The sequence below is a fragment of the Mytilus galloprovincialis genome, chromosome 13 (genome assembly GCF_965363235.1).
Source record: "Mytilus galloprovincialis chromosome 13, xbMytGall1.hap1.1, whole genome shotgun sequence".
NCBI lineage: Eukaryota > Metazoa > Mollusca > Bivalvia > Mytilida > Mytilidae > Mytilus > Mytilus galloprovincialis.
In genome coordinates, this window is record NC_134850.1 from 47,563,494 (window position 1) to 47,590,296 (window position 26,803).

Sequence of the window (26,803 nt, forward strand, 5' to 3'; positions counted from 1 at the left end):
GGTTTTCAACAATGAGCAAAACCCATACCGCATAGTCGGCTATAAAAGGCCCCGAAATGACAATGTAAAGCAATTCAAACGAGAAAACTAACGGCCTAATTTATGTACAAAAAATGAACAAAAAAAATATGTAAAGCATAAACAAACGACAACCAGTGAATTACAGGCTCCTAACTTGGGAAGGGCACATACATACAGAATGAGGCGGGGTTAAACATGTTAGCGGTATACTTACACAGTTTGTTACTCCGCCAAAGCCACTTGACAACAACTTTCTTGTTTCAGCTACTGCTTAAACCTCTCGTATTCGTCTATTGTTTATACTTAGAAGACCTATTTGAAAGTCAACACAATAAAGATGGTTGGAGTACATGCTGGTGGCTATCCATAGATAATTACCAACTTGAAGGTTATACAATGCATAGAAAATTAATGTAATTGCAAACGATCATGGAAAGTACTTTTGTAGAGTTTTCATAAAAGCGCAAAATAGTATTTTTGGCAATATGATGTTGTGCATTTGAAAAAGCCATATAGAACAGCGGAATTGATTTTTTGTTATTCCCGCTGCTGTTTAAGTTTGATCATCTCTTCAAGCGTTTGTATTGTGTTTTGAATTTTCCAATTCTTCAGTTTAAGGCATCACCGAAGACACGAATATTGTCAAAATGCGCATCTGGTGCATTAGAATTGGCATGCGAAACATTATTCACATATCAGTGGTGATAAATCAATCTTTTTGGCATCGGTACAGTACAAACGGCGCTGCAGATAATTTTTAAATGCTAATTCTTTATTTGAACTTATTCTCACTTGACATTTTATGCATGCGAAACATTGTATCGTCCTGGCTTTAAGCTATAATAGTTTAGTTTTTTTTTGTTTTCTTGTCTTTGGATGGATAAAAATACGAATTTGTAAGTCTACACAAAACAAAACAATATTAAAGAAAATGTATAGGGATAAAAATCGTAATTGGGAATTAAATTACTTCAATTCATGACAGTTATTTTAAAACATAACACAAACACACATGAAAACTAAAAAAAAAAGCATAGGAACAGTGGGTTTATTTCTGATCTTCATCTCGCATGAAAACTAAAAAAAAAAGCATAGGAACAGTGGGTTTATTTCTGATCTTCATCTCGCATGTCTCAGAAAGTTGTGAATGATGATGTAAATATTTGTTTTTTATCAGTATAAGTGTATCTTGATCGTTCGACTTGCACTGGTAATCTAAGCCAAAAACATTACTTCTTTTAGCCTCGTTACAGTCGGTATGTCAATTAATTACGAAGCTTTCAACCGTAAACTGAAAAAATGCTTCTGTAAGCTTATCGGGTTTTGACTTCTCGATAAAAACTTTAAATTAACAGTTCGTCAGTTTTGGACATTTCATTGCTGAATTGGCCGGTCTGTTTCCACGGTGACGTTTTAATGTTTATGCAAAGTGCACATTTGATAAGATTATGCTTTTTATTTTATCAATTACTAGTAGCAATAACCTGCATATTTTTACCATATACACATGTATGTATTTGAATGGGAAAATCTTGTCAAAACCTTATGCATAGGTCTGTAAAATCAAAGTAAAAGAGAAATTAAATACTGTTTAATGAATGGAGTATTATAATGCATTATGTATTTCATAACAATAGTAAACGCTTAAAAACAAATACCCTTAGTGTAAACGCATGATAGACCGTAAAAGAAGCTTATTCATATGTAATAATGTTTATTTGTGTACACAACATATAAACAAAAGTGTGATTTAAAAGTTAATTGTGGTAATGATAATTTGTTGAAATGAAAATCTTACAAAATGGGTAGTGGAACATCTATAGATAACAAGCACGACGAGGTAAGCACTAATATCGTGTCATTTCAGATTCATTTAAAAAATCGAACTTTAGATAAATTTTTAATCCTTGTAGAGATTTCTGAAAATACCGTACACAATTAGTTTTTAATTAGAGTGACCAAAACATATTTCATAAATATAATCTGATACGGGATGTTTAGTTGTTGTCGCTTGTTGATGGTGTTCATAAGTGTTTTTAGTTTTTCGTTTTTATATACATTATACCGTTGGTTTTTCTGTTTGTGTGGTTTTACATGAGTCCGTTATAGCTTGCTGTTCGGTGTGAGCCAAGGATTCGTGTTGAAGGCCGTACTGTGACTTATAATTATTATGGTTTACTTTTAAAAATTGTGACTTGGATGGAGAGTTTTCAAAGTTGAATTGGTTTACATATAAGTTTGTAGGATTTTTATCTCGATTGATAATGCATTGTGTTATTTTTTTCCTTTTTTCATACTTACTGCGAAAAATGTTGTAGCAATTAATGCGTCAATTCCATGATGATACAGTTGCCCTTTGGTGGAGTTCTTTGTAGACCATTTTGGTTGTTGATGAGCTCAGCAAATGATAAATGTATATGTATCTCGAAACCTATTGGCCACACTCTCCACTAGAGACCATATGGCGTAGAAGGTTATCAAATATTTGTCACTGTACGGCCTTCAACACATGACACCGCATAAAATACCAGTACTTCAAAAGGCCCGGCAATGACAAATGAAAACAATAAGTTCAAGAAACGACAACCCCTGAATTGCAGGCTTCTGATTGAGCACAGATACATACAGAATGTGGGCCGGGTTAAACATGTTTACGTAGGCGCCAACATCCACCTTACCTGGGACAGTTGTATCAAATAACAGCACAACAAATAAAACAAGCTATTCTTTACTTTTTTCATAAAATTTAACTTTTAAACAGATATATCATGTTAAGGAGGGGTATTTGCGAAAAATACCAGTCGAGAGAATGTTAAATTTCACGAGCCGTAAGGCGAGGGAAATTCATTCTCAAGACTGGTATTTTTCGCAAATACCCCTCAAGAACATGATATATCTGTTTAATTACACCGAATGCTAATGTTCTAAAACGCATTGATGATCGTGACGTTACAAGCGTCCAGTCGGATAGAGTACATACGACGGCAGAGAGGGTAAAAAAGGCAAATCCTTTTTGGCAAATACACCGGCGGAGTTAAAAAATGAACGATATTCGTTTGATAACAGTGAATTGGTGAAAAATACACTGGCTATCAACAAATCAAAACACAGGATTCTTACATAAGGTGTAATTATCGTTTGATAACAGTGAATTGGTGAAAAATACACTGGCTATCAACCAATCAAAACCCAGGATTCTTACATAAGGTGTAATTAAATGAAAAATGCTCCCTGTTTGAAATATCCTTTTAACATTTGCATTTTGCCTGTTGTTTCCCTTCAAATAAATATTTATAAACTTGAATACTTCAAATCATTTATAATTTGCATTACTGATATCCGAATGAGTGCACTGCTAGCCATATAACTAAGACAAACAAAGTACCACCAATGATTGTCAACTGATCCGCTAGGCTGATTGTCTGTCGTATATACAAAAGAACTGAACGTAGAATTGAAAGGGAAATATTTATTAATTTCCTATCCACATTTTGTCGTTCTTACATGCATACAAGATACCCATGTGTATAATAGTGCTTGTTATGTGTAAATTACAATCTAAAAATGTATATAGGGCCTAAACATAGACTTATACATATTATCGCATTTGTAAACACGTTCTTATCCTAAATATGTTCTCCTCCTCAACATGTTGGGGAGAGTGTTTAAAGCTTAAAAACCTGACCTTTTAAATTGAAAAATTGACATTGCTCCTTGCTGAAGGCCGTGTGGTGACCTATAGTTGTTAATTTCTGTGTCATTTGGTCACTGGTGAAGAGTTATCTCATTGGCAATCACTCCACCTCTTCTTCTTTATATTGACAGACGAAATATGAAAAAGGTCAAGTACGCAATATTGTGAAAAGTGTGAAATATCTTTTAAACTTTCTGGAAGTAACATTTTGTGCAATTGTGCAATTTGAATATTTCTTTTTTTTTTAACTAGGAAGCTAACGTTTCAATCATTAAAGGCGATATAATCTATATAGAAATATCTATTATTCAATTTTCATAGTCTGGTTTAATTTATTTTCAAAAAACCTCAAAGAGGATTATTCATCGCATATTAATTATGTCAAATTCTTAAATCTCGTGGCAGAATTAAAATATATGACTTTCGACGTCTAGTTATTGTGTATTGGAGATTCCAAAGTAAACAAAATATATATGTAAACGTTAATCCTTTAATCTTCAGTAAATTTAAATAGTAAATGAAGTTTTGGTATATTCTCACCTGCTGTTATTCGCATATTGAAATTAAAGTTTTCAAATTTCTTTCCTTTTAAAATTGTTATGTAGTCCAGACCATATATAACTCAATGCAAATATTAATCAGATTCGAAATCAGAATTCATGATTATTATATTAGTGGTATAATTTTATACTAATAATAATATGTATATGTGCAACAGTCTAAAGGTATAAAATAGAATATAGATAAAGTATGAATTTTGAGACACTTTTAATATTAACAGATACATATTACGATACCGAAAAGAAGAACTATTTATAACACTATTGGTTGATATATATATGCTAAAAAGAACGATAGAAATTTTCACTCAAAATCTGTGCGCGTTGTCATTTGAGGTAATACAATTTTAATATGATTATACTGGTAAAACATACATGTATATAGATAATTGTGATGTCTCATCTGTGATCATGTTATTAAAACGACCTCCGCTCACACCCCAATGCAAATATGAACTTATAGAGTAAGTCCGTTGTTTAAAAAATGATATATTTTAACGGGTTTCCAGTCTAACTTCCTCCCTCAAACAAACTCCATTATTTATGACACTGTTTCATAATTGAAAGAAAAAGTGCATACCTTTTTAGGCCCCACTTTTTGCCGCTTTCAATGTATTTAGAGTTCGGATCAGTACAACTTTCATAAGAAGGGACCTTTCATATCATTTTTCTAAACAGTTCTACTTCAACATTCGTTTTTTTCCAGAACTTTCTAGAAGACGTAGAAGCACAGAAGCAGAATGGAACTGTCAAGTCTGGTTCTCAAAAGGTACAACTGTATAACAATTGGCCGTTTCAGAATCTAAAGCATCATGGGTAATTTCATTGTTCGTACCCTAAAATGAAAATAACGTCACGTCATTGGTTAAATTTCCATTGTTAATGACATTTTCAACCAATCAGGACGTTTTAGTGTGCACTTTTGAAAATATTACCCAGGATGCATTATATTCTGAAACTTGACTGATTGATTCGGAAGAGTGGTTTATCAATTCAAATACCAAACCTTATCTGCTATCATTGTGTCAGGTACAATATCAGCTGTGATCCGGTTACCTTCAAAATAGATGTTTTTTCTATATATGAATGGGTATTGCGCATTATTGGAGGCGAATAGTGATCTAAAGTGGTAATTTCTATGTCATTTTTGTCTCTTGTAGAGAATTTGTCTCATTGGCACTTAAATCATATCTTCTTATTTTTATATAAGCAAACATTTGTGTCTACCATTCCAATTCCTATATTCCAATACAACGATTTTTGCAATGAAATACAACAGATTTTGATCCGTGTTACATATACCTGTAATATATGTGGTAACGATTGTCATAACCAAGGTAGGGTATAGCTGTCTGTCTTATCCGGGCAAAATTTTATACGAAATGTCAATGGCTTACAAGCCCTTAGCCAAAGCGTTGGGTTGGGTGTTCCGAACTCTCGACGTTTATTTTGGACTGCGACTATTAAAGTTGATTGTGTGTTTGTCGCGAGAATATGTAACCCCACTTTAAAATTCCTACCTACGGGCCTTGCTAGTTAGTTCTCGCCCAGAAAATATATTAAATATTTGCTACTGGACATTAAGCACCAATCTATCTATCAGAATGCCTTTTAGCAGGAAAGGTAGTAAAATGATAATTATGTTCACAAAATGAATGCCTTTTATTACTTAGGTATTTAAATAAATCGCTAGCCTATGTATATTATGAATCAGATTGTAACCAAAATAGTTAAAGTGACGACTGGTTTTAAATTACCGATAGCCATCGAAATATTTGTATTGTTGTAAATGTCATCACGAAGCTCGCTTATGTAACGAAGAATTTGGTTGGACAATAATAGCGGAAGAAAAATAGGACTATCAGGAAGACTTATCTATATAACATAAAAATCAAAACTCCAAATGAACAAAATGAATATTTAATTCACTTGGTTTATCATAGATAATCTTCTTTGTATGACTTTATAAAGAATTGGACCTATAATGGTAAGACACTCGTGGTAAGACGGAATGTCAAGGTACTTAAGTAAACAAGTGAATATACAGAGCTATTCGTGTATTTAACTGACAGTTTATTAATTAGAATCATGTTTGTTGACTCTGTGTGTACCTAGAGATCCATGCTTTTCTTCTTTGATACTGAAATTGATGTTTTTAATGATTTATTTTAAACAATTTTATTATACCAAAAGTAATAGAAAGTTAAATGCGCATGTTTTACCTTGCAATACATTAACAAAACAAGTTCAACATTTCTACATCCTAAGGTGGTACCCAACAGTTGCACTAAAATTAATTTGGCTCGTTTAATTTTCATAAAATTTGTCAAAGTACTTACTTTGACCCTTTAACAAAAATATAAAAATTTCAAAAATTTTGAACCAACCGTTTTGTCAGAAAAATTACACTGGTTATATAGCAGTTTGACAAACACCAATTTTTATCATTGAGAAGATTTATATATTCCCTTTACAACACAACGTAATCAAAACGTTTAGCTAACTTTACAGAGTTATCTCCCTGTAGTGTTAGGTACCACCTTAATGTGTCCATAAAAAAGGAGTTGTGGTATGATTGTCAATGAAACAACTATCCATCAGAGACCAGATGACGTAGACATTTGCAACAATGAAAACAAAAGCAAGCTATAAAGGCCCCGACATGATGCAACGTGTTAAAGAATTACGACTGGCAAATGAAATTTATATATGTTATTCCTTAAAGATGTGTCTCGTGGAAACATTTTTTTTATAAACATGAATGTCCGAAAAAATGTTCTGTATATTTTATTTCGACAGAAACATTGTAATATTTCGCCGAGTGAAAAAAATATTTCAAAACATTTTTTTTAAATAAACCAACAACTTTTCTAATGTTGGGCTACATACAATGTAACTGACACATGACCAAGACACTGTTAGCCCTTAATTGTTCAGAGCCTGTTTTACCTATGTGATTCATAAACATTGATTAAAACTTGGTATGTCTTTGAAATATTAAAATTTGATTTTTAAAGTTGATGATTTCCAGATAAAGCAAATATATTTGTTAAGTGAATTCACACTTGACTGTTCATCACATATCACTTGATCTTTAAAATTACTCCTTTACACTTACAGTTTGTAAGCCTTTAAAACGGGTAAACAATGGTAAAGTAAACCCCATAAATAACATCTCTATTTTCTATAGTGTACATCGGTTAAATTACATGCATTTAAACTTTTTGATGTAGATTCTAGTTGGTTATATTCCGTTATAAAGGGGTAAAAAACGACACATTTTAAAAAAGAGAGAACGAAAATAGAAAAAAAGAAAGTGCATTTCACGATGAAGCTGGCATTGCTCGAAACTGTGTGCAGTTACTTGCAATTGACCTTGTTTGTGTGTGTGTGTGTTTTTAAAGAACATTGGTTTTTAAATAGACCAACATTTCAGGTCAACATATAGGTCAACACATTGTATTTGTTAAGAATAAATGATGTAATTACATGATATTTAAACAATTAAAATACCATGATTTGAAATATTTATTTGAAACTTCAATTATATTTTACAAATCAGAACATTTTTCTGTTTAATTTTATTCCTTTAAGAATATGAGAGCAATATAGATACAATAAATTTAAACTAAAATACCTGTTTTTAAAATCAAACAATGAGAAAAGTATTTAAAAATCAATATTTACACAAAACGCGATACCGATAAGAGGTATGAATACACATTTTGAAGTGAATTAAACATTCAAGTATTCTCTTATCAACATGAAGTTTTCTTAAATGAGAACACTGAGACTATGGCTAGGGTGACAGAATTGTGTTAATATTTGATTTAGGACTTCTCGTTTTTGACATGTCAAAGATTAATTCAAATAACATTCAATGATGAAATCAAAGGTAAGTTATTGTTACTTATATTGCATAGTAATAGTGAACATGCTGTATGTATTGCATAGTAATAGTGAACATGATGTATGTATTGCATAACCACGTCCCCTCGCTTTCAAAAACAGATTGTAACTAAAGAATCATACTTGACCGCCGATATTCTGTATACAACTACATTGGTACATATCTACGGCTGTGTTATAAGGGAGACTCACAATTTTAAAGTTCGAACTACTGCCTCATTTAGATATAAAGGATGTGGTATGAGTGCCAATGAGACAACTCTCCATTCAAGTCACAATTTATGAAGTAAACCAATATGGGTCAAGGTACATTCTTGTTTATGTTGCTTATTATTAAATTTGCATATAGCTATAGAGAAGCAAGCTTAGAGGATGACAAATATGTTAATATAATATTATGAATAAAGCTCAGTTAGTAACTTATGCTCTCCAAAATTTGATCGAACAAATTCCAGAACCGTTTTACAAAACAAATAATGTAGCACAATTCGGCATAAACGGATGGTTCATGGTGTGACAAATATGTACAAACAAATTAAATGACTATAGCTGTAGGGATTAAAATATTTGATATACTCAAAATAGTATGAAGATCTTATACATACTATATAATCCTTATTGTGCTTACTTTTACTTCGTCATTCTCATATCTGTAGTCAAAAGAGGAACATGTAGAAGCCACCCTTGAAAGGAATTGACTTTAAACTCGAATGTAATGTGCTGTTAAAATTACTGGACAATTTCATGTTTTGGTGTTGATAGTTTTTCCAGCATTCTGATGAAATCACCACTTGCTTTGAATCTTTGAACATTTTTATAAGGTTGATCCATTTAGTGGATATAAAGTGATTCCCGGTATAAATTTTTAATTGAAGTGTTTTAATTTTCGAATTCTTTTTTTGTTTTTTGGTAGTCGACCTTTCATTATGACAATTATCTCGGAATAAAGTTCAATTTTTTATTGCTATTTTTATTTTTTTATTTTTTGATTGACCTGTTGGTACGTATACGCTACTGTATGTCGAATAATCGATTGATAAATAAATTAATAGTTCCGTTTGATCGTTGTCAAATGCATGAAAGACAAACAAAATGTAGTTATGATTTCGTGTTGTTTAATGCTGATTGTACCTGTGTATTGTATATGCGAGAAAGATAAACATATTCAAGGCCAAATTCGTGTTTGGAAGAATTATATTTCAACACCTTTTTATAACAAATCAAACATTTATTCTGAACATTTACACACAAACAATCATCACATCATCAACAAAGGAAACTCAAATTGTCAATGTATTTTTACCCTCGTATCAATCGATCACTTTGATAAGTAAAAAGAACAATTTGTGTTTTATACTTAAACCTATCGCCCAGGATTTACCTTTTGACCGAATTAAACATGATCAAGAATACGAAGAAAGCACTGCTGTTTTACATTAAAGAATTAAAATCAGATTAACTGTTGTTATAAACTTTAATCTAGTTCTGTGAAAGTTTGATATACATATAGAATTTATTTAATGGCCGCAATCGTACATTGGCTTAAATGAAAATTCAAAAATGCCTGTAAGTATTTTGTTTTCTTTAATTGAAATTTATAAAAACAAGGATTTTAATAAATATTTATTCAATTTATCAAGAATGTTTTTATTAACCATTTAAACCCCAATGAAGTTTGTTTAGCTAAATACATACGAGATTCAACTATTAAATAATTGATTTTGAAATGAGAATAATTTTATGAAGTAGACATGTTATTTGCATATTTACCAATGTTAACTAACGTTAAAGTTAACTTACACACACGTCATTCCATAAAGTTTTTACACAGAAAACTTCAAAAGATTCAGTTAAATGACACCATCTACAGTGGGAGGATATGGGCAGGGGAATGGAGAAGAAGTTGTTTTCTCCATTAATGTTTCACTTATAGCGGCATCTGTTGTAACGTTATGCTATAAAGAAGTTCCTTTATAGATAAAAATTTTTCGAAATGGTAAAACTATTCTGGAATATTAATTCTACTTGAAAACATATCACAGAATTCAATTCATGACAGAATAAAGGTTATAGAATATTGTTCCAATTTTAACTGATATCACTGCATTTGTTTAAAAAAGTTTCCAGACGAACGTCTGTTCGGAGGAACTTGAAATTATACGTTGACAGTTTTACTTGTTTTCGACGATAAGGCACGGGGACCATACACTCGCGTGTTGATATTTGTATCTTTCACAATGGCATTAAAACTTCTTTGTCACGCATTTATAATTGATTATGTTAACACGAGACCTTTACTTTAAAACCTTAACTAGGATACCAGTCTTAGGATTTAGTAGTTAACACGCGTTTGGTCTATATAAAGATCATCGGTGATGATTAAACCAAAACAATTCAAAAACACAACCAATATTTTAAAGGAAGAAGTCTCTGAAGGAAAACCAAATTCCAAACATTCGTGCTAAATATGTCTATCGTACATAGGAACACCATAAGTCGGTGTAGTCGTGCTAAATATGTTTATTGTACATAGGAACACCATAAGACAGTCGTGCTAAATATGTTTATTGTACATAGGAACACCATAAGACAGTCGTGCTAAATATGTTTATTGTACATAGGAACACCATAAGACAGTCGTGCTAAATATGTTTATTGTACATAGGAACACTATAAGAAAGTCGTGCTAAATATGTTTATTGTACATAGGAACACCATAAGACAGTCGTGCTAAATGTGTTTATTGTACATAGGAACACCATTAGACGGTTGTGCTAAATATGTTAATTGTAGATAGGAACACCATAAGACAGTCGTGCTAAATATGTTTATTGTACATAGGAACACCATAAGACAGTCTTGCTAAATGTTTATTGTACATAGGAACACCATAAGACAGTCGTGCTAAATATGTTTATTGTACATAGGAACACCATAAGACAGTCGTGCTAAATATGTTTATTGTACATAGGAACACCATAAGACATTCGTGCTAAATATGTTTATTGTACATAGGAACACCATAAGACAGTCGTGCTAAATATGTTTATTGTACATAGGAACACCATAAGACAGTCGTGCTAAATATGTTTATTGTACATAGGAACACCATAAGTCGGTGTAGTCGTGCTAAATATGTCTATTGTACATAGGAACACCATAAGTCGGTGTAAAATGCATTGCTTTCACAATTAAAAGAAAACGACGTTTCATGTCAGCACAGAAGTGCTCACTGGCCTGTTAGTAACATGAGGTACGAGATATCAACAGTGGATCGATCTGATGGTTTTAAGATTTATCAACGATACCAAACTTAAAATTTTATACACGACGCGCTTTCTATCTACCCAAGTCGCTTCAACTCAATTGTATTAGTATACGACACAATTCAGATTCTTAGTAAACAAATTATTATGAATTTTAAAACATAAATATTATGAATCTTTTCATTACATTTTTCTGATTATGACGTATTAAAAAATGTAAAAGGTAAAATCTCACAGGATGTGGCATGGCTAATGAGGAGCCATTTTAGGTTACAACCTTAATTGTATACTCTTTAGCCATTAAGAAATTCCTGTAACTGCCCAGAAACATAGGCGACTTATCAGAATTAAGCCTGTCCTCAGTATTGACCGTAACTGACAAGTGAAATCTTCAAATAGGTTTAGAATAACTTATCAAAAATAAACATTACTTATCATGTATAACCAAATAGTTCAGATTACTTAATATTTATTTGATTTGAAGTTTTAAAGGACTTACTCTCATGTGGAGAGATAGAAAAGATAGATGTCATATCTCAATAACGTTTTATCCTAGGGAATGTAAGCGCTGTGATCATTATATATCAAATTTAAGTCCATAATGATCAATAATGTTTGTAATAACTAAATCCTGGTTTATGGTTATTTAGTAGAGCAAAGACACTTAGTACATATTCTTTCGATATACTTTTAATTGCTTGTTTTTTTTTATTATAAAGTCAAATACTTATATCAATATAATACTAGATTTCATTTTTCTTTTTATTGTTGTGTATATCTCAGATAGTTTTACTCTTAGTTTAAACATATGTATTTATCGTGGATTGGGAAACAAGTTATTGTAAAAACATTAACGGTACCAGTTTTCCTGCACCAGATGCGCATTTCGACAATACATGTCTCTTCAGTGATGCTCGTGGCCAAAATTTTTGAAATCCAAAGCTCATATAAAAGATGAAGAGCTATAATCCAAAAAGTCCAAAAAGTATATTAATCCCTTTCCACTTTGCGGGTGCAAGTGCTGCCTTGTAGCGGCATTAGCCTGCTCTTTTTCAAAATCTACAAGGGTGTCTTTTACGTGCAAGAGATATGGCTCTCTCTTAACACGGGTCAGCCATTTATCGTCCCCTTCCGACGGAATATCATCGTTTCCTTAAGACCATACTCGCAAATTGTATTAAGGGAAAGCCGAAAATTCAGTCCCTGGAATTTTTATCCTTGAACGGTTACAGTGTCAATAGTGGATCAAGAACTCTGTGTTATGTTTTGTTGTTACTATTTCTAATTCCGCGTTGTTCTTTATGTCCATGGTGTTGCCTCTTTTCATTTAGTGTCCTCTTTGTATCTTCTCGACTGTCTCTTTATGAAGGTTCCAGTTAATTTACACTCCGGTTTATCTTAAAGTAAAATCATGTCATTGAAGCCTTACTGCACGTTCTAATATCGGCTGATAGAAGGAAAACTTATCAAAATCTGCTAAACATGATTGCAAATCTATATATATAGCTAGTATTTTGAATGGCAATCGGGAACACAGATCCTATCGAATTTTCCATGGTAATTCTAGAAGTCGGTAACTATAGTTGTGTTCTATCACCGAAGTAAATTAATATTGATTTCTCAACCTGTCAATGTTATAATAACTGTTGATAAAATTCAAATTTATCTAATCTGTTGCACGTAAATTGTTTAGCATGATTCATGGTGTAAAATATGTAAAAACATAGTTAGTACATTATGATTATATAATATTATTTGGTCAAATAATTAATTCTTGCTTGCCCAACGTCAAATGGCAAACATTTGATGCATATTCATGTTTAATATTGAGAACATATTAACTTTGAGTATAGGTTATGCAAGGTTGGATGATCGGGATGAAGGGCGAAAAATTCGGACTGCAAAATAAAAATTAGAGTATTTCGGGTAGGGGTAAACGTTTGAATTGCAAAATGCTACCTACAAATATTTCAGCAGTTGCTACAAGACGTTGTTTAATTTGCAGAGCGTGTGGAACTCGCCCTTCACGACGTGTTGAATTTAAGGATATCAGTCCGAACGCACGTGGCTGTGTATTTTTATATCCCGTATAGCCAAAAAGTGGACACATTTATATACCAAAGTCAATCCTAAGCGTTGATAATATTATTTAGAATACTTTCATTTGCTATTCATGTAAAATAACATCTCATATTTAAAGAATGTTTAAACTTATTATGTTTGGTCTTTTGTAGGTTGCACCAGATTTAGGAAGACTGCTTGCCACCTATCAACTGGTCCCAACATTTGAAAGATCAGACCGTCACCATTGTTTTATAGATAGTCTCGAGAATATAGATAACCTTCCTGCACCATTACCCCCACCAACAACAAAACAACAAATCTTTGACGTCAGCAAGTATTCCCATGTAGACGATCGGGCACTAAAGGTAGATGCATATAAAAGGACGAATCAAATTGAATATTAAATTTTCGACTATCTTGAACAGTACACATACTAGTTAAAGATAATCTGCAGTTTATCAAATGTGAAGTTAACGTTATTGTAAAGCAACATTATACCCGGGTGAAATTTGATAATTGATAATGTGTATTTTTCTATTCTTGAACCCAAAGAAATCAGTTAGATATAAAGAAATGTATCCAGGCTTTGATTTTTGTCTCATGATTTATTCTCCATTTAATATATAAACATACATGTCGTTCTATTGTTGGAGATCGTGAACTATGTTGACCTCTTAATGTCGTTTAGACTTTATGTCATAGGGTTGCTGTCTTATTCACATATGTGATTCCTACTATTACTTGATATTGCATAAAGTAATGGTAGACATGTAACCTATGAAAAGTTACAGACATATTTGTGTTTTCACAGGCTCCAAAAGGCTTACACAAACAGCCACTGTCAGCATTGGTAGAATATCTGATTAACGGATACAACGACGATCTGTCCAAAGTCCGAGTGATTTATAGATGGATAACAGCTCAGCCAATAGACCAACTAAACATACCGAAGAGAGAACCATCACAATCACACACACTGTTCCAGTTATGGCGGATAAAACACAGAAAAGGGAATTATGCTCAATTAGTCAGTTTACTATGCCGGTAAGAGCTGACAATAACGATGTAAATAATGTTATAATAATCTGTCAAAGTTTCTTATCTTAGTTTACTTGAAAAGAATGAGAATAAAACTATGGTGAAAACAAAACTGTGACTTCTTGTCTATACATGTACTTAGTCAGTTTACCCTGTAGGTTAGAGATGATCTATCAAAGTTTATAATAATAATTTTCAAAAAATGAGAATAAAACTACCGCAAAATCACAATTTGAATGTATTTACTTAGTATATTATAAGATGACACATATGAATACAATAGGGTAAATCAATATTCTAACTTACAATTGAGCACAATTCAATATTATTTATGATATGCAGGGGCGGATCCCGCCATTTAAAAAAAGGGGGGGGGTCCCAACCCAGAGTAAAGGGGTGGGGGGGGGGGGGTGGGTTCCAGCTATATGCTCCCATTCAAATGCATTGATCGGCCAAAACAAAAGGGGGGTTCCAACCCCCGGAACCCCCCCTCTGGATCCGCGCCTGATATGTACTGAAAAGGAACGACTCATATTAGGAATATTTGTCTACTGATAATTCAATGGAATCTTATGTAGATTACGTAACAGAAACTAATGAGCATACTAGCAGGTTAAGGGTATACACCTTCAACTAACAAAACGAACATAATAGCTGATAAAAGTCTTTTTTTTTTATATATTGAAGGTTTGCACAATTACCATGCATCATTATACACGGTAAACTAAAAGGGTCCACATACGATGTAGGAGAACATCTAGACGACGACCAGCATTATGGAGAATGGAATGCTGTCTTGGTGGACGGATATTGGCGTTTCATCAATGCATACTGGGGAACGTGCGCAGAGGGAGGGTCCGATGAAACGCAATGGGAATGTGTTGATAAGGGTGACGAGGTCAAAGGTGATTCTTTAAATAAACAGCTGTTTTACGCTTGTGATGAGAATTATTTTTTGACAGAACCTGATCAGATGATCAGTACACATTTTCCAACAGAACCTGCATGGCAGCTTAAGACAGATGTTGTAACTGAGGAACAATTTCAAACACAAGCCTTTCTCAAAGACCGTTTCTATAATCTCCATATGAAATTAGAATTTCCTAAAATATGTATAGTAAAATCTGCAGGAGAAGAAATAGAATTACAATTTCAACTGCCAGAGGACCGAGCAATAAATCTGGATTTTCAGTATCTTCTGTTTAGATTGAAATCAGCATCATCCGGGAACTTACCAAGGTAAATAATAATCACAATTACGTGTATAAATATGATAGAACTTGACTCTTACAATGACATATACCATCACAACCACTTATAATAAATAGATATTATTAAGAAGTATATATAGTACATGTATATTCCATCTTTAGGTTTCATACACATATATATGCATGTTCATATATACACTTTAAATTGTATCATTTTTTACAATGTTTAATCAATGCAAAAATGCAACCATTGAGGATCATATTGCCCATCTAAGCACTCACAATGAAAACTTCGATAGCCTAATCACTATCCTACCTATGGTATATAACTACCTTGACTCCAAATGAGAGTCTTGCCTTATTCATAACCAACCATTATTCCTAAACCTTCAATAATTTATTTTACGGTTTTCTGCAACAATTATTATTTCTATATAAATGCACTTTAATAAATGTTTGTTTACAAAATAAACATCATCTAAGCAAAACGAAATCACTGTTTAGCAACATTTCAACTTAAACAGGCGACTCTTCAAATATAGTTTTTGCACATACAAATGTTCTGCTAAAGTATCAGACAAGTTCAGCAAATATCACAGGACACAATGAACACATCAGTGCTTTAAACTAAAATATAAATGAATATAATGTACTGATAATAGTCGCTTTTTCTTAAGGATGTATATTATTATAAACTGATATTTTTGTAGTGTTACCGATCTGTAAGTCTATATAGTCATAAAGGCATGATGCATGTTTTGCAACATGATATACTTATATTTTTACTATATTTTTACTTTAACTGCTAGACTTTTAATAATCTGCTTTTAATGCTTAATACTACTATAGATTTTCGATTTAAATATTAGTAGTTAGTTAATTTTACCTTAATCAATCATTGCATGGAAGACCTGTTTTCAGTCTGACAAATTTTACATTAATCAATCATTGCATGGAAGACCTGTTTTCAGTCTGACAAATGAACAGCAAGATCATTCCGATCAAGGAATTCAAACTATATTGACCCATTACCTACGGAACCGTACAATTTGTATATCCGTTATTATATGCTGATTTGAATACTATTTACAGAAATATCCATTATTTGCCATACCGTGAGTAACGAAAGAAATATAATTCGTGCTCACAAAATGCAAATTCTTGGTAATCATCTTTTTAATTGTTTTTTTTAATATCGTTCAAACAAACTGTTTATCTATACACATGCATGTATTTTTCATGTCAATAATCAAGGGAATTATCTTGAAATTATTGCACAAAATTCCTGAATCTCAGGCTAATACTTATTGAGAAAAAAACCAGAATGTTTTAAGGCATACACATTATTGTTTACGGAGCAGCTCTCATTTGTTTTCGGCATTTGTCTATTTCACGTATGGAAAAACTAACATAATTTTTACTTACACTTATATACGTTTAATTAATAGAAATTTAAACACGTGTACATTCAATATTTTACTTGCATGTTTTATTTTTTTAAATAAAGACAACACGAAAATTTTAACTCTTTACGTTCAATTATACTAAGCTGAAACTATACATTATGCTACTTGCTTTTTAATGTCTTAAATTTGCAATTTCTGCAGTGATTTTTCTTTCGAATGTCTGATTTATATTTCATATTATAAGTTTATTGGTCTATCTTCTTTTATATCGGTAATATTTTTTTAAGTACCGTTATTAGTCTAGACCCGCCATGTTCTTTATCAAAGATATGCAATTTAACTTTTTGTTTTTAGCGAAATTATGTTGAGAAAAGTGCGACTAACACAGCATATATATACAAACATACAACAATCCATAAGTTAGGGAAATTAAAACCAACTGGTAATAGTTTTAACGCCATAACATCAAATAAAGGAATAGAAAGAATTTTCTCTGCAATTATTCAAGCAAGTCTTAGATATTATAATTCAAACATCAAACTGAATGTTTGAGTACAAATGGTTAACAAAACATTGACTCTGAAAACAAACGTTTTAGAAAGACAATTCTCAAAGCTGGTACATGCATTTTGGTTTTAAATTTACAATGGAATACCGTAGAATGATTTTCCCTATTAGTTAGTACACCAGTATAAATACTGGTCGCGATATAGTGCAGAGCAACAGTGAACAGTAAATATATATATATATAAAAAACCCAAGAGTTACAGTAACTTTAATTTACAAACACATTATAGCTTTATAACTAAGTATATTGGAAGAGAACATACCATTAATAATATCTTTATTTATATAAACAAAGTATACTAATCTTTAAATCAACAGGGATTAGAAATCGCAAAATCGTTGACCCTTAATTCAGCTTCGATGCCTCAAACTTACATAATGAAAATAACCTTTTTCAATTTTTTGATTGACAATGATCTGGATACATATACTCGTTTGTTTATGTGTTACAAATTAGTTTTTCGTTCATTTTTTTTTTTTTTTTTTTTTTTATAAATAAGGCCATTAGTTTTCTCGTTTGTATTGTTTTACATTGTTATTTCGGGGTCATTTATAGCCGACTATGCGGTACGGGCTTTGCTAATTGTTGAAGGCCGTACGGTGACCTATAGATGTTAATTTCTGTGTCACGTTGGTCTCTTGTGGAGAGTTGTCTTATTGGCAATCATACCACATCTTCTTTTTATTTTTATTTTTCATATTGTGCTCTCACCATATACACCAGCGTATAAATTTCACAAATACAACACGCTATATAATACATGAGAGACTGTATGTACGCAGTTCTTGAAATACATACATTCAGATTTTGTCAATTTTAATCATAACAATGGGTTATAACTGTGTCTTATTATTACAAAAATACAGCTTTTTACCTGTTATCTTGTGGATAGGTGTATATTATATAATTGCTGTTAGAGATAGCTAGTTGTTCTTCAAGGTTGTGGGTTAGAGGTATTCTTAGACTAGGCATATCACAAAATAGCTATATCTTCATGTAAAAAAAGTTATAGGTAAAGTGTATTAACTTTCACATATTGTGACTTGGATGGAGAGTTGTCTCATTGGCACTCATACCACATCTTCTTACATGTATATCATATAGTGCAATTTTATCCAATTTATGAACATAAGGAAAACGTATTTGCAAACGTTTCTGCTACCACAGATAGTTGGGTTTATTTTGCAATCAGCAAGAAAGACTTCAAGAGAATAAAGTTACTGCATCTAACTTAGGAATATTATTCGCACATTACAATATCGTTATGAAGACCTTACTCTGACCTATAATGGATTACTTTTACAAATTGTGATTTGGATGAGAGAATAACAGTTGTGTTTGCACTCATACCACATCTTCTTGTATCTATACACAGTATATTATTTTGTCATAATCAACCATTTACTTACAGGTATGATCGGTATGTCTTTTTACAAAGAAAGAAACCTCACATCCTACACATTCGAGTACGATCTCCTGTGAAAGACATATTTCGATTTGAACTGGTAGGAAAAGATGTAACAATAACCGACCCTGGTTATGATTACGACTGGGTAGCAGTCTATAAATTTGATTTCACAGGAAGTACTACTACAGATGTTGATGCGTTCCCAGAATGTCCTGTGATTGGTTGGGGTCCAGGTCGTGCTGCAGTGGAGTGTGGAATGGCTCCTATGAGTCATTTTGGCGGGGAAATTATACCCGCAAATGATGGAAAGTTAGAAATTAAATTCAGTACAGTTAATGATAAGGATTGGAATAAAATGGATATAAAGGGACAATTAATCCGCGGTGGTAGCGCACCCGAAGAAGTTTCAGACCACATCGTTCATAGAGTGGAAAACGGAGACATAATATTTAACTTGACGACACCAAAGAAGGGAGAATATGCATTTAAAGTGTACGCAAACGAAGAAGGTGATAGAGAACCGAAAAACGTTTGCAATTATTTAATTACTTCAAATCAAAAGCAAGAAAATACTCCTTTCCCAAGAAATTTCTCGGAATGTCTTGGAGAAAAAGAAGCATTCCGTGCTATGGGACTTAAAGCATTAACCCATCAATCAGGGTACATAGAAACTGGAGATGAAGAGCTAGAAATAGCTTTCCAGAAGATAGGTGACATTGACTTATCTCTTAATTTATCAGGGAGTTTGATACATGCCGAAATGGCCAAACGACTGATTTCCGAAGAGGTAAATGGGGATAAAATAACATATAAAATTCGATTCCCAGGTAATGGAAATTATGGCCTGCGACTTATGGGTAACAGAGGCCAAGGAAATGAAGTTATGTACGAATATGTTGTTAATTATAAACAGAAAAAACAAAAACATAAACCGAGAGAAGAAAAACCACCACCTGAACCAGAACCTACACAACAACCTGAAATCAGTAGTAAATTTAAAGGTATGCTACTTATAACACTAATTTCGAATTATTTTTTTTTAGTTCTTTTCGTTTTGCAGCTTACAAAAAGTCGGTAGCATGGCTGTTGCAACATATTTTATTCCGGCCTCTCTGCAAACTTTGACCTACCGGTTCATTGTCAATGTTTTGTGATCCTAAATAAGAATGAAATATTTGTCACTGGATGTTAAGCAAATAACAATCAATCAATCCTCAATCAAAATTTACAAAATCTTTGGAAGCACTTAGAGCCAAATATCTTACAATGGTTCTAGTCTCTAGAACGTATGTATTCAATTTACAAACTCCTTTGTTTCTACCCGTCTATTTTCTAGTACTCAAATTGAACGTACTGAATTTTGTTAATTTTTAAACTACATTCTGCTCCTATTTTATTCAGTTTTTCGTTCGATTTTATAAAATGAGTGTACCTGAGTACCTATGATATACGGTTAATTAATATGGAAAGGCCGCAAGAACAGAAACATGCTGAGGGCGAAATTGGAGATTTTCATATCAATAGGCACAGTTATCAAAACTATTACAGGCGACAAATCCTCGCCCAAAAGAACAAAACAAAACAAAAAACAACCAAACATAAAATAAACGAAACATTTTCTCTGTTTTCATATTCTAGCATATCATAAGAACAGAAGCGTAGGAGTTGTCTGCACAATTTTGGTTTGAGGACGTTTAAAAGCGACCTGCAAAAAAAAATAGTTTGCATGTCCTCTGCATTTTTGAAATTACCTCAAACTCCCGACACTTACATCCCCGTAGAAACGGACAAACATCAGAAAAACACGTTCAGATTTTTCTATCATCTGTTTCCAGATGTTCCAAATGACCTAAGGAAAAAAATAAAGCGGGCTATTGAGGATCAGAACGACGTTGAGCTTGAAATGGCAATAGAAGATTTAAAAAGCCTTGGTCTTCCGACAGCACAAAAAGACATTGAAACAGCAGAAATAGAATTAGGAGTTATGAAAACAAGAAGAGGTATAATATATTTATTTGTTCTGTTTTAATTATTTACTACTTCTACGCTATGAAACAGATCGTTTTTTAAGTTGATAGTGTCTCTCTTTGATTAAGTTTATCTGCTAATTTGTTGGATATCTATTTTTAAAAATAGTGTTTCTGAATTACCAAATTTATAAAGTGAGTATCTTTTTTTTAATGTTCTCTTTAAATGGATTTAAAGATAACTGGAATAAAATTTCAGTGTACCTTTAGTGTGTCAAATTACCAGATGTCACTAATAAATTGGAAATGATACAACCAACCGAGAATTCAAGACTTGAACAGTAGAAGCTTGTGATCGGACAGACTAGTCATGTGGCTCGTAAAAAATGCAAAGAAATTATTATAGCCACGAGCAACAAAAAGACATACAAATCATTTTGTTCATGTTTGAAGTTAGCAACAACCCTTAACTAGTTCGATACCGTGATTATAATGTGTACTAACACGAGAGAATATTCCCATCTAAAAAACAAGTATTGTGGATAAAAGTTAAGAGTTGGAGATACCATTTCGTAGTTTTTTACCCGTAAACTTCAGCGCACCGCCATGCAATTTTAAGATTATTACAGAATAGAATTTTGAAGTGATGCAATATCGAAATTAGATTTTGTTTGTATTTTCAAACAGAAAATGGTGTTACCCATGTTTGAAAAAATCCTCAAACTAAACAAAATCATTTCAAAATACAATGTCATATACTAAAGTTTCACACAAACACAGTATGCTAATAATTCTGTTGTCCTTTATTTACCTATCCAATGATATGTCTTTATATCACAGAACTGAATGAGGCCACAGAAGTGAGAGATATGTCCCTCATTAAGGAAGCAATATCAAAAGCAAAGCGAGGTTCCTATGACAAAAGACTACCTACAGAAATGGCACTAGCTAAAGCAATGCTGGAAAGACTCAGAAATATAACAAAACTCATGCATGCTGTTCTTTCCCTTGACCAAAAGACCATTGCAGAAATTAAAGGATACCAAAATCCTCCACCTGCAGTTCATAGAGTTATGATGGCTACACTGCTAATTCTGGGTCACTGGGAAGAGGAAACCGAGGTAATGTAGAAATAAATCAAATTACATCTGGACCTGTATATGAAGGCCTCACTTTAGAGAGTTGTCCTCTAAATTAAAGTTGAAAATGCATAGTATTATATGTATTGATACACATAGAGAAGAAGTGACATTATAGGTGTAATACCACCAATGAGTTTCCCCTATTTGTTATAGGAGTAGGTCAAGTAAGACCCTTTTTTGGCCCCAAAATATATCAGTTTTTCAAAATTGTTAAAGTGTAAACTTTTATTTATTTATTGGAAATTATAATGCTTCTCCTACATAAATATGGGCTGTTTTTGACAATACAATGATTGTACATATATCGGAACCATTAAGTCATGCTAAATTACTGAAATTTTCAAAATTTTTGCATTTTTGTTAAATTTTAAATGGTTTCCGTCTTAAATGAAAGTGGCCGCATTTGTGTTCATTCTTAATATTGAAATGTAAGTTGTATTTGATAATAATACATAACATATATAAAGGTTGAGGATGAACACGGATGTGGCCTCTTTCATTTTTGACAAAAAACATCTGAAAAGGGACATTTTCTTGCAGATTTGATAGATTTTTCATATTTAAGCTGAAATCGGAGTGTTTTTTATGAGTTAATCAGTGAAAATTTTTCACGTAAACAAATTGAATCAATTGAAATGGACACTTAAGTGTTTAAAAAGTGTCTAAATTCTTTCGTCAGCTGAACCTAAAATTTGAGGCCAAAATTGACCCTTACCTGACCTACTCCTTTGCACTTTTCAAAAAATTATGCAGAGTTTATTTTAGTTTCAAATAGAAAAATACTTGGAATGAGTATTAGTTTTATCCTGTCCAGTATTATTGAAAAAAAAATTCACATAACATTTCATTGCATATAAGAAAATAAACATCACTAGAAGTTAACCAATCAAATGTTACCCCTTATTTAACCTGTGTACAAGCTTTAGTAACCATGTAAGCTCAAGTTTTCAAAATATTCCATAGAAATGTTGTGTAATTGTGTAGTTAAAATATATTATATATTCTTTATTGGATGCGACCGTTATTTATAGAGATCATACCTCAATATGCATGGTATACTCTTCTCGATAACCTTACCCTGAACATTGACAACAACACATTTGTAACAATAACTATCAAAACAAAGGGCAGACAAAAGACAAATCATCTTAGATATGTGTCCAAATAGAAAACGCATGTATACAATGAACTGTTTTTGGTGATATTTATGTTTATAATGTGTTTTGGCATATACTATATTTGTATGCTTTCACATTTCCCCTCGCTGATACAGTCACATAATTAATATGGCTTCAATTAACGAAAGCTCCAATTTTATCTCATGTGTTTAGAGACCTCTTATGTCAGTTATCCATTATGAATTACCAAATGACTTAAAACTTTAGTTAAAGATGCTTTTACTTGGAATGCATGTTAAGGATCCCAGTGATGCAGTTTTAAATCTTTTTGAAAGAAAAGCGAAATTTTCTAAAAAATAATCATTATGTTTTGATGCTTTCATATGTAAAAATGCTATGATTCCGCAGACTTGTGCTTATTTTTTCAATAGATAATGAAAGGCTAACGTATCTTGTATTTATAATGTGCTGCCCTTTGACATACCGAATGTAATACATGTATTATGTTTCTCTCTCCAACTCGTGCGTATTCAATTTGAACGTCCTTTTGTTTCTTTCGCCATTTAAACCTTTTCTAAAAAAGTGATTAATATCTGATTACAGGAATGGAGGAACGTCCAAATTGCTCTCGGAAAAATGGGAAAAGATGCAATCAAAAGAAAGATACAAGAACTTAAAATAGACGAAATTCCTGTTGACGTTGCCCTTGGTGCACGAGACCTAATACGAGACTTTACATTGGACCAAGTTAGAATGGTCAGCGCTGGTGGTGCTACATTTTATGTTTGGGTAAGTTTCATAGCAGTAACTTATATACAATGATGTACGTTCAAAACATGTTATTGTTGTGGCGAGGTCGGCGAACTTTAGCTGTAAAAAAAATGTTACCTGGAAGATTTTTATATTTTCTCTACATGTTGATATAAAACATGTCAAGTACTTGAATAATATAATTCAGTTACCTACCGACAGCCATAAACAATATTTTCCAGCAGAAAATTAAGAGTCATATGTGGCTCTCAATTTTGAAATTTGTGGTGCTTTATAAACAAAAATCTAAAGAAAATTCGTTTGCATTTCTATCCAGAAGATTATAATTATACATATTCAAGTATGTTCAGCAAATTATGAACTTTAAATGTGCATGTTGAACATTCAAGATATTATAATCATTGTGCATGTTGAACATTCAAGATATTATAATCATTGTGCATGTTGAACATTCAAGATATTATAATCATTGTGCATGTTGAACATTCAAGATATTATAATCATTAACATTCTTCTATTCATATTTCAACTTTAAATACTTTCTTCCAGTTCATTGACACTTGAATGTGGATAAGTTTTTATTATAAATGTTTATTATTTGTATTAAGAATCAGTTGAATACAATAATGTGTTTTTCTTTTGAATGATATTGTAGATCAGAGAGTATACAAAAGAAATTTTGAAATGGAGAAAAATTGGAGTTTCTCATGCATAGTAATTGCAAATTTGTTTTCAAGCTAGATTGTAATGTTTCGAGTACTTAGAATAGCTAGACATTTTCATTTAGATTTCTTGCACAAAATTTAAACGTTCACGGATTATTCTTGACATAATGCCGTTGTGTACCTCATATTTATTTTATTACCTTCAATCATATTCCTCTCCAGCGAATGGATATCTTTTCCATATATTCCTTTTTACAATATATTGAACTTTTTAGCATTAACCATAACCATATATTGTTACTGTGCACCTCCTACTTTATTTTCATTACAATATCTTTCGGGCATTCACTCACCAATAAGGGTCGTAGCAAGATATTTGTTTATCATTTGTTAAGCTGTTGTCAAAGTACATCCAGTTAACTTTTCATTTTTCTTGTCTTTAATAGGGTTTAGCTGCCAATTTCATGTTCCCCGATCTGACTCAGATTCTCATATTTGATTTATAACATACATTAAAATAAACAATTTACCATTCATTAACCTCGATCAAATATATAAGCATTCAAGTTTATTATAGTCTAGTGGTTGTCGTTTGTTTATGTGTTACATATTTGTTTTTCGTTCATTTTTTTTTACATAATAAGGCCGTTAGTTTTCTCTTTGAATTGTTTTACATTGTCTTATCGGGGCCTTTTATAGCTGACTTTGCGGTATGGGCTTTGCTCATTGTTGAAGGCCGTACGGTGACCTATAGTTGTTAATGTCTGTGTCCTTTTGGTCTTTTGTGGATAGTTGTCTCATTGGCAACCATACCACATCTTCTTTTCTATATTAGCAGCTATATTATTAACCATCAAAGTGACATTCGAAGACTGCTGACGGTCATGTTACCCAATATAAACATAACTATAGATATACATATTGAACAAATAAATTCATTTTTTTAATTTTTTTTATATTTAATGAAGATTTAAAATTCATTAAGCTCTAAAAGTAAACCTCATGTTTTATTTTCATTTGTAAATATTTTGCCCTAAAAACCTGACATTTTGTAAAATCTGTTTTGTCAACTCATTCCCTACTCAACACATTTTATTTGTCAGAGAACTAAATGTCCAGAATATCATACATAAAAAAACAAACACAAATGACATTGTTCAGATTATGCCCCAGTGTGTATTGTATATTTTGTTCCTGTTTCATACCATATTGTATGCTTCTTATTTTAGGATTTTTGCTAGCATTTTAGAAAATTCAGTTGTTTAAAATAATGTTCAATTAAAACAAAAATGTTTATAGAATATTTATTTCGAAGTATAACATAGTTAAAATGATATGAGATAAATGATCAGGAATACTGATTAATTCAATTGAGAGTTTTTGTTTCCTAATTGTGTAGACCTATTGTTTTAGAAATAAAAGGCATGTTTGTGAATTTTAGATACAGAGTAATCAAAGATACCAGTCTTACAATGAAGGTCGTGTCATCGTTTCGTCTAAACATGAAATACACATGAAGTACAGGATATATTTGATTTTTTTTAATTCACTTTCATCAAAGAGTGGCTAAAGATACAAGAGGGACATTCAAACTAAATAAATTATAAATAATGTCTGTTAATAATCAAAATTATGTTGTTCTAGGTGAAGGGATTAACAGAAGAAATATGCCAAAGGAACAGTGAAATTATTAAAGACATCAGACCAAGAACAAGTCGTCGACGAAGAAGTACAATGATGTCGGAAAAATCTTTCTATTCTGAAAGAACGATGTCATTCAATTAATTCTACACATCAATGTATTAGTACATAACTATTTCTCTTTTAATTCAAAATCAAAACAATTGCATAAAATTATACTGAATATCAACTGTGATGTGATACAAAGATGTCCGAATTATATTTTACCTAACTAACTTGACTTATATTCCGTCCTACATCAATTTACGTATTTATTTCATGTAAACAAGTATTATGATTAAATTGTCAAAAGTA

At 31.9% G+C, this 26,803-nt stretch overlaps 1 protein-coding gene across 6 annotated transcripts; it reads left to right on the plus strand.

Annotated features, from left to right (window-relative positions):
• Positions 1-1,714: 1,714 nt before the first annotated feature.
• On the plus strand, positions 1,715-26,803 carry LOC143056904 (uncharacterized). 6 transcript variants are annotated; one of them, XM_076230085.1, is made up of 12 exons: positions 1,715-1,861; positions 4,982-5,044; positions 13,685-13,879; positions 14,326-14,558; positions 15,240-15,791; positions 16,474-16,485; positions 19,149-20,146; positions 20,981-21,145; positions 21,953-22,233; positions 23,976-24,161; positions 24,799-24,857; positions 26,453-26,548. In XM_076230085.1, coding segments are annotated over exons 1-12 (2,784 nt in total). In that variant the 5' UTR covers positions 1,715-1,822; the 3' UTR covers positions 26,454-26,548. The 6 variants fall into 6 exon arrangements, with proteins under 6 accessions (XP_076086200.1, XP_076086198.1, XP_076086199.1 ...); XM_076230083.1 differs by lacking the exon at positions 24,799-24,857 and having other exon boundaries at positions 1,716-1,861; positions 26,453-26,803; XM_076230084.1 differs by lacking the exons at positions 16,474-16,485; positions 24,799-24,857 and having other exon boundaries at positions 1,716-1,861; positions 26,453-26,803.

Excerpts from the sequence above, each read along its gene's own strand:
- LOC143056904 (XM_076230083.1), top strand. The coding sequence starts at position 1,823 with ATGGGTAGTGGAACATCTATAGATAACAAGCACGACGAG. Across the intron at positions 22,234-23,975 it reads ACTGGGAAGAGGAAACCGAG|GAATGGAGGAACGTCCAAAT; the intron begins GTAATGTAGAAA and ends ATCTGATTACAG. Across the intron at positions 24,162-26,452 it reads GTGCTACATTTTATGTTTGG|GTGAAGGGATTAACAGAAGA; the intron begins GTAAGTTTCATA and ends ATGTTGTTCTAG.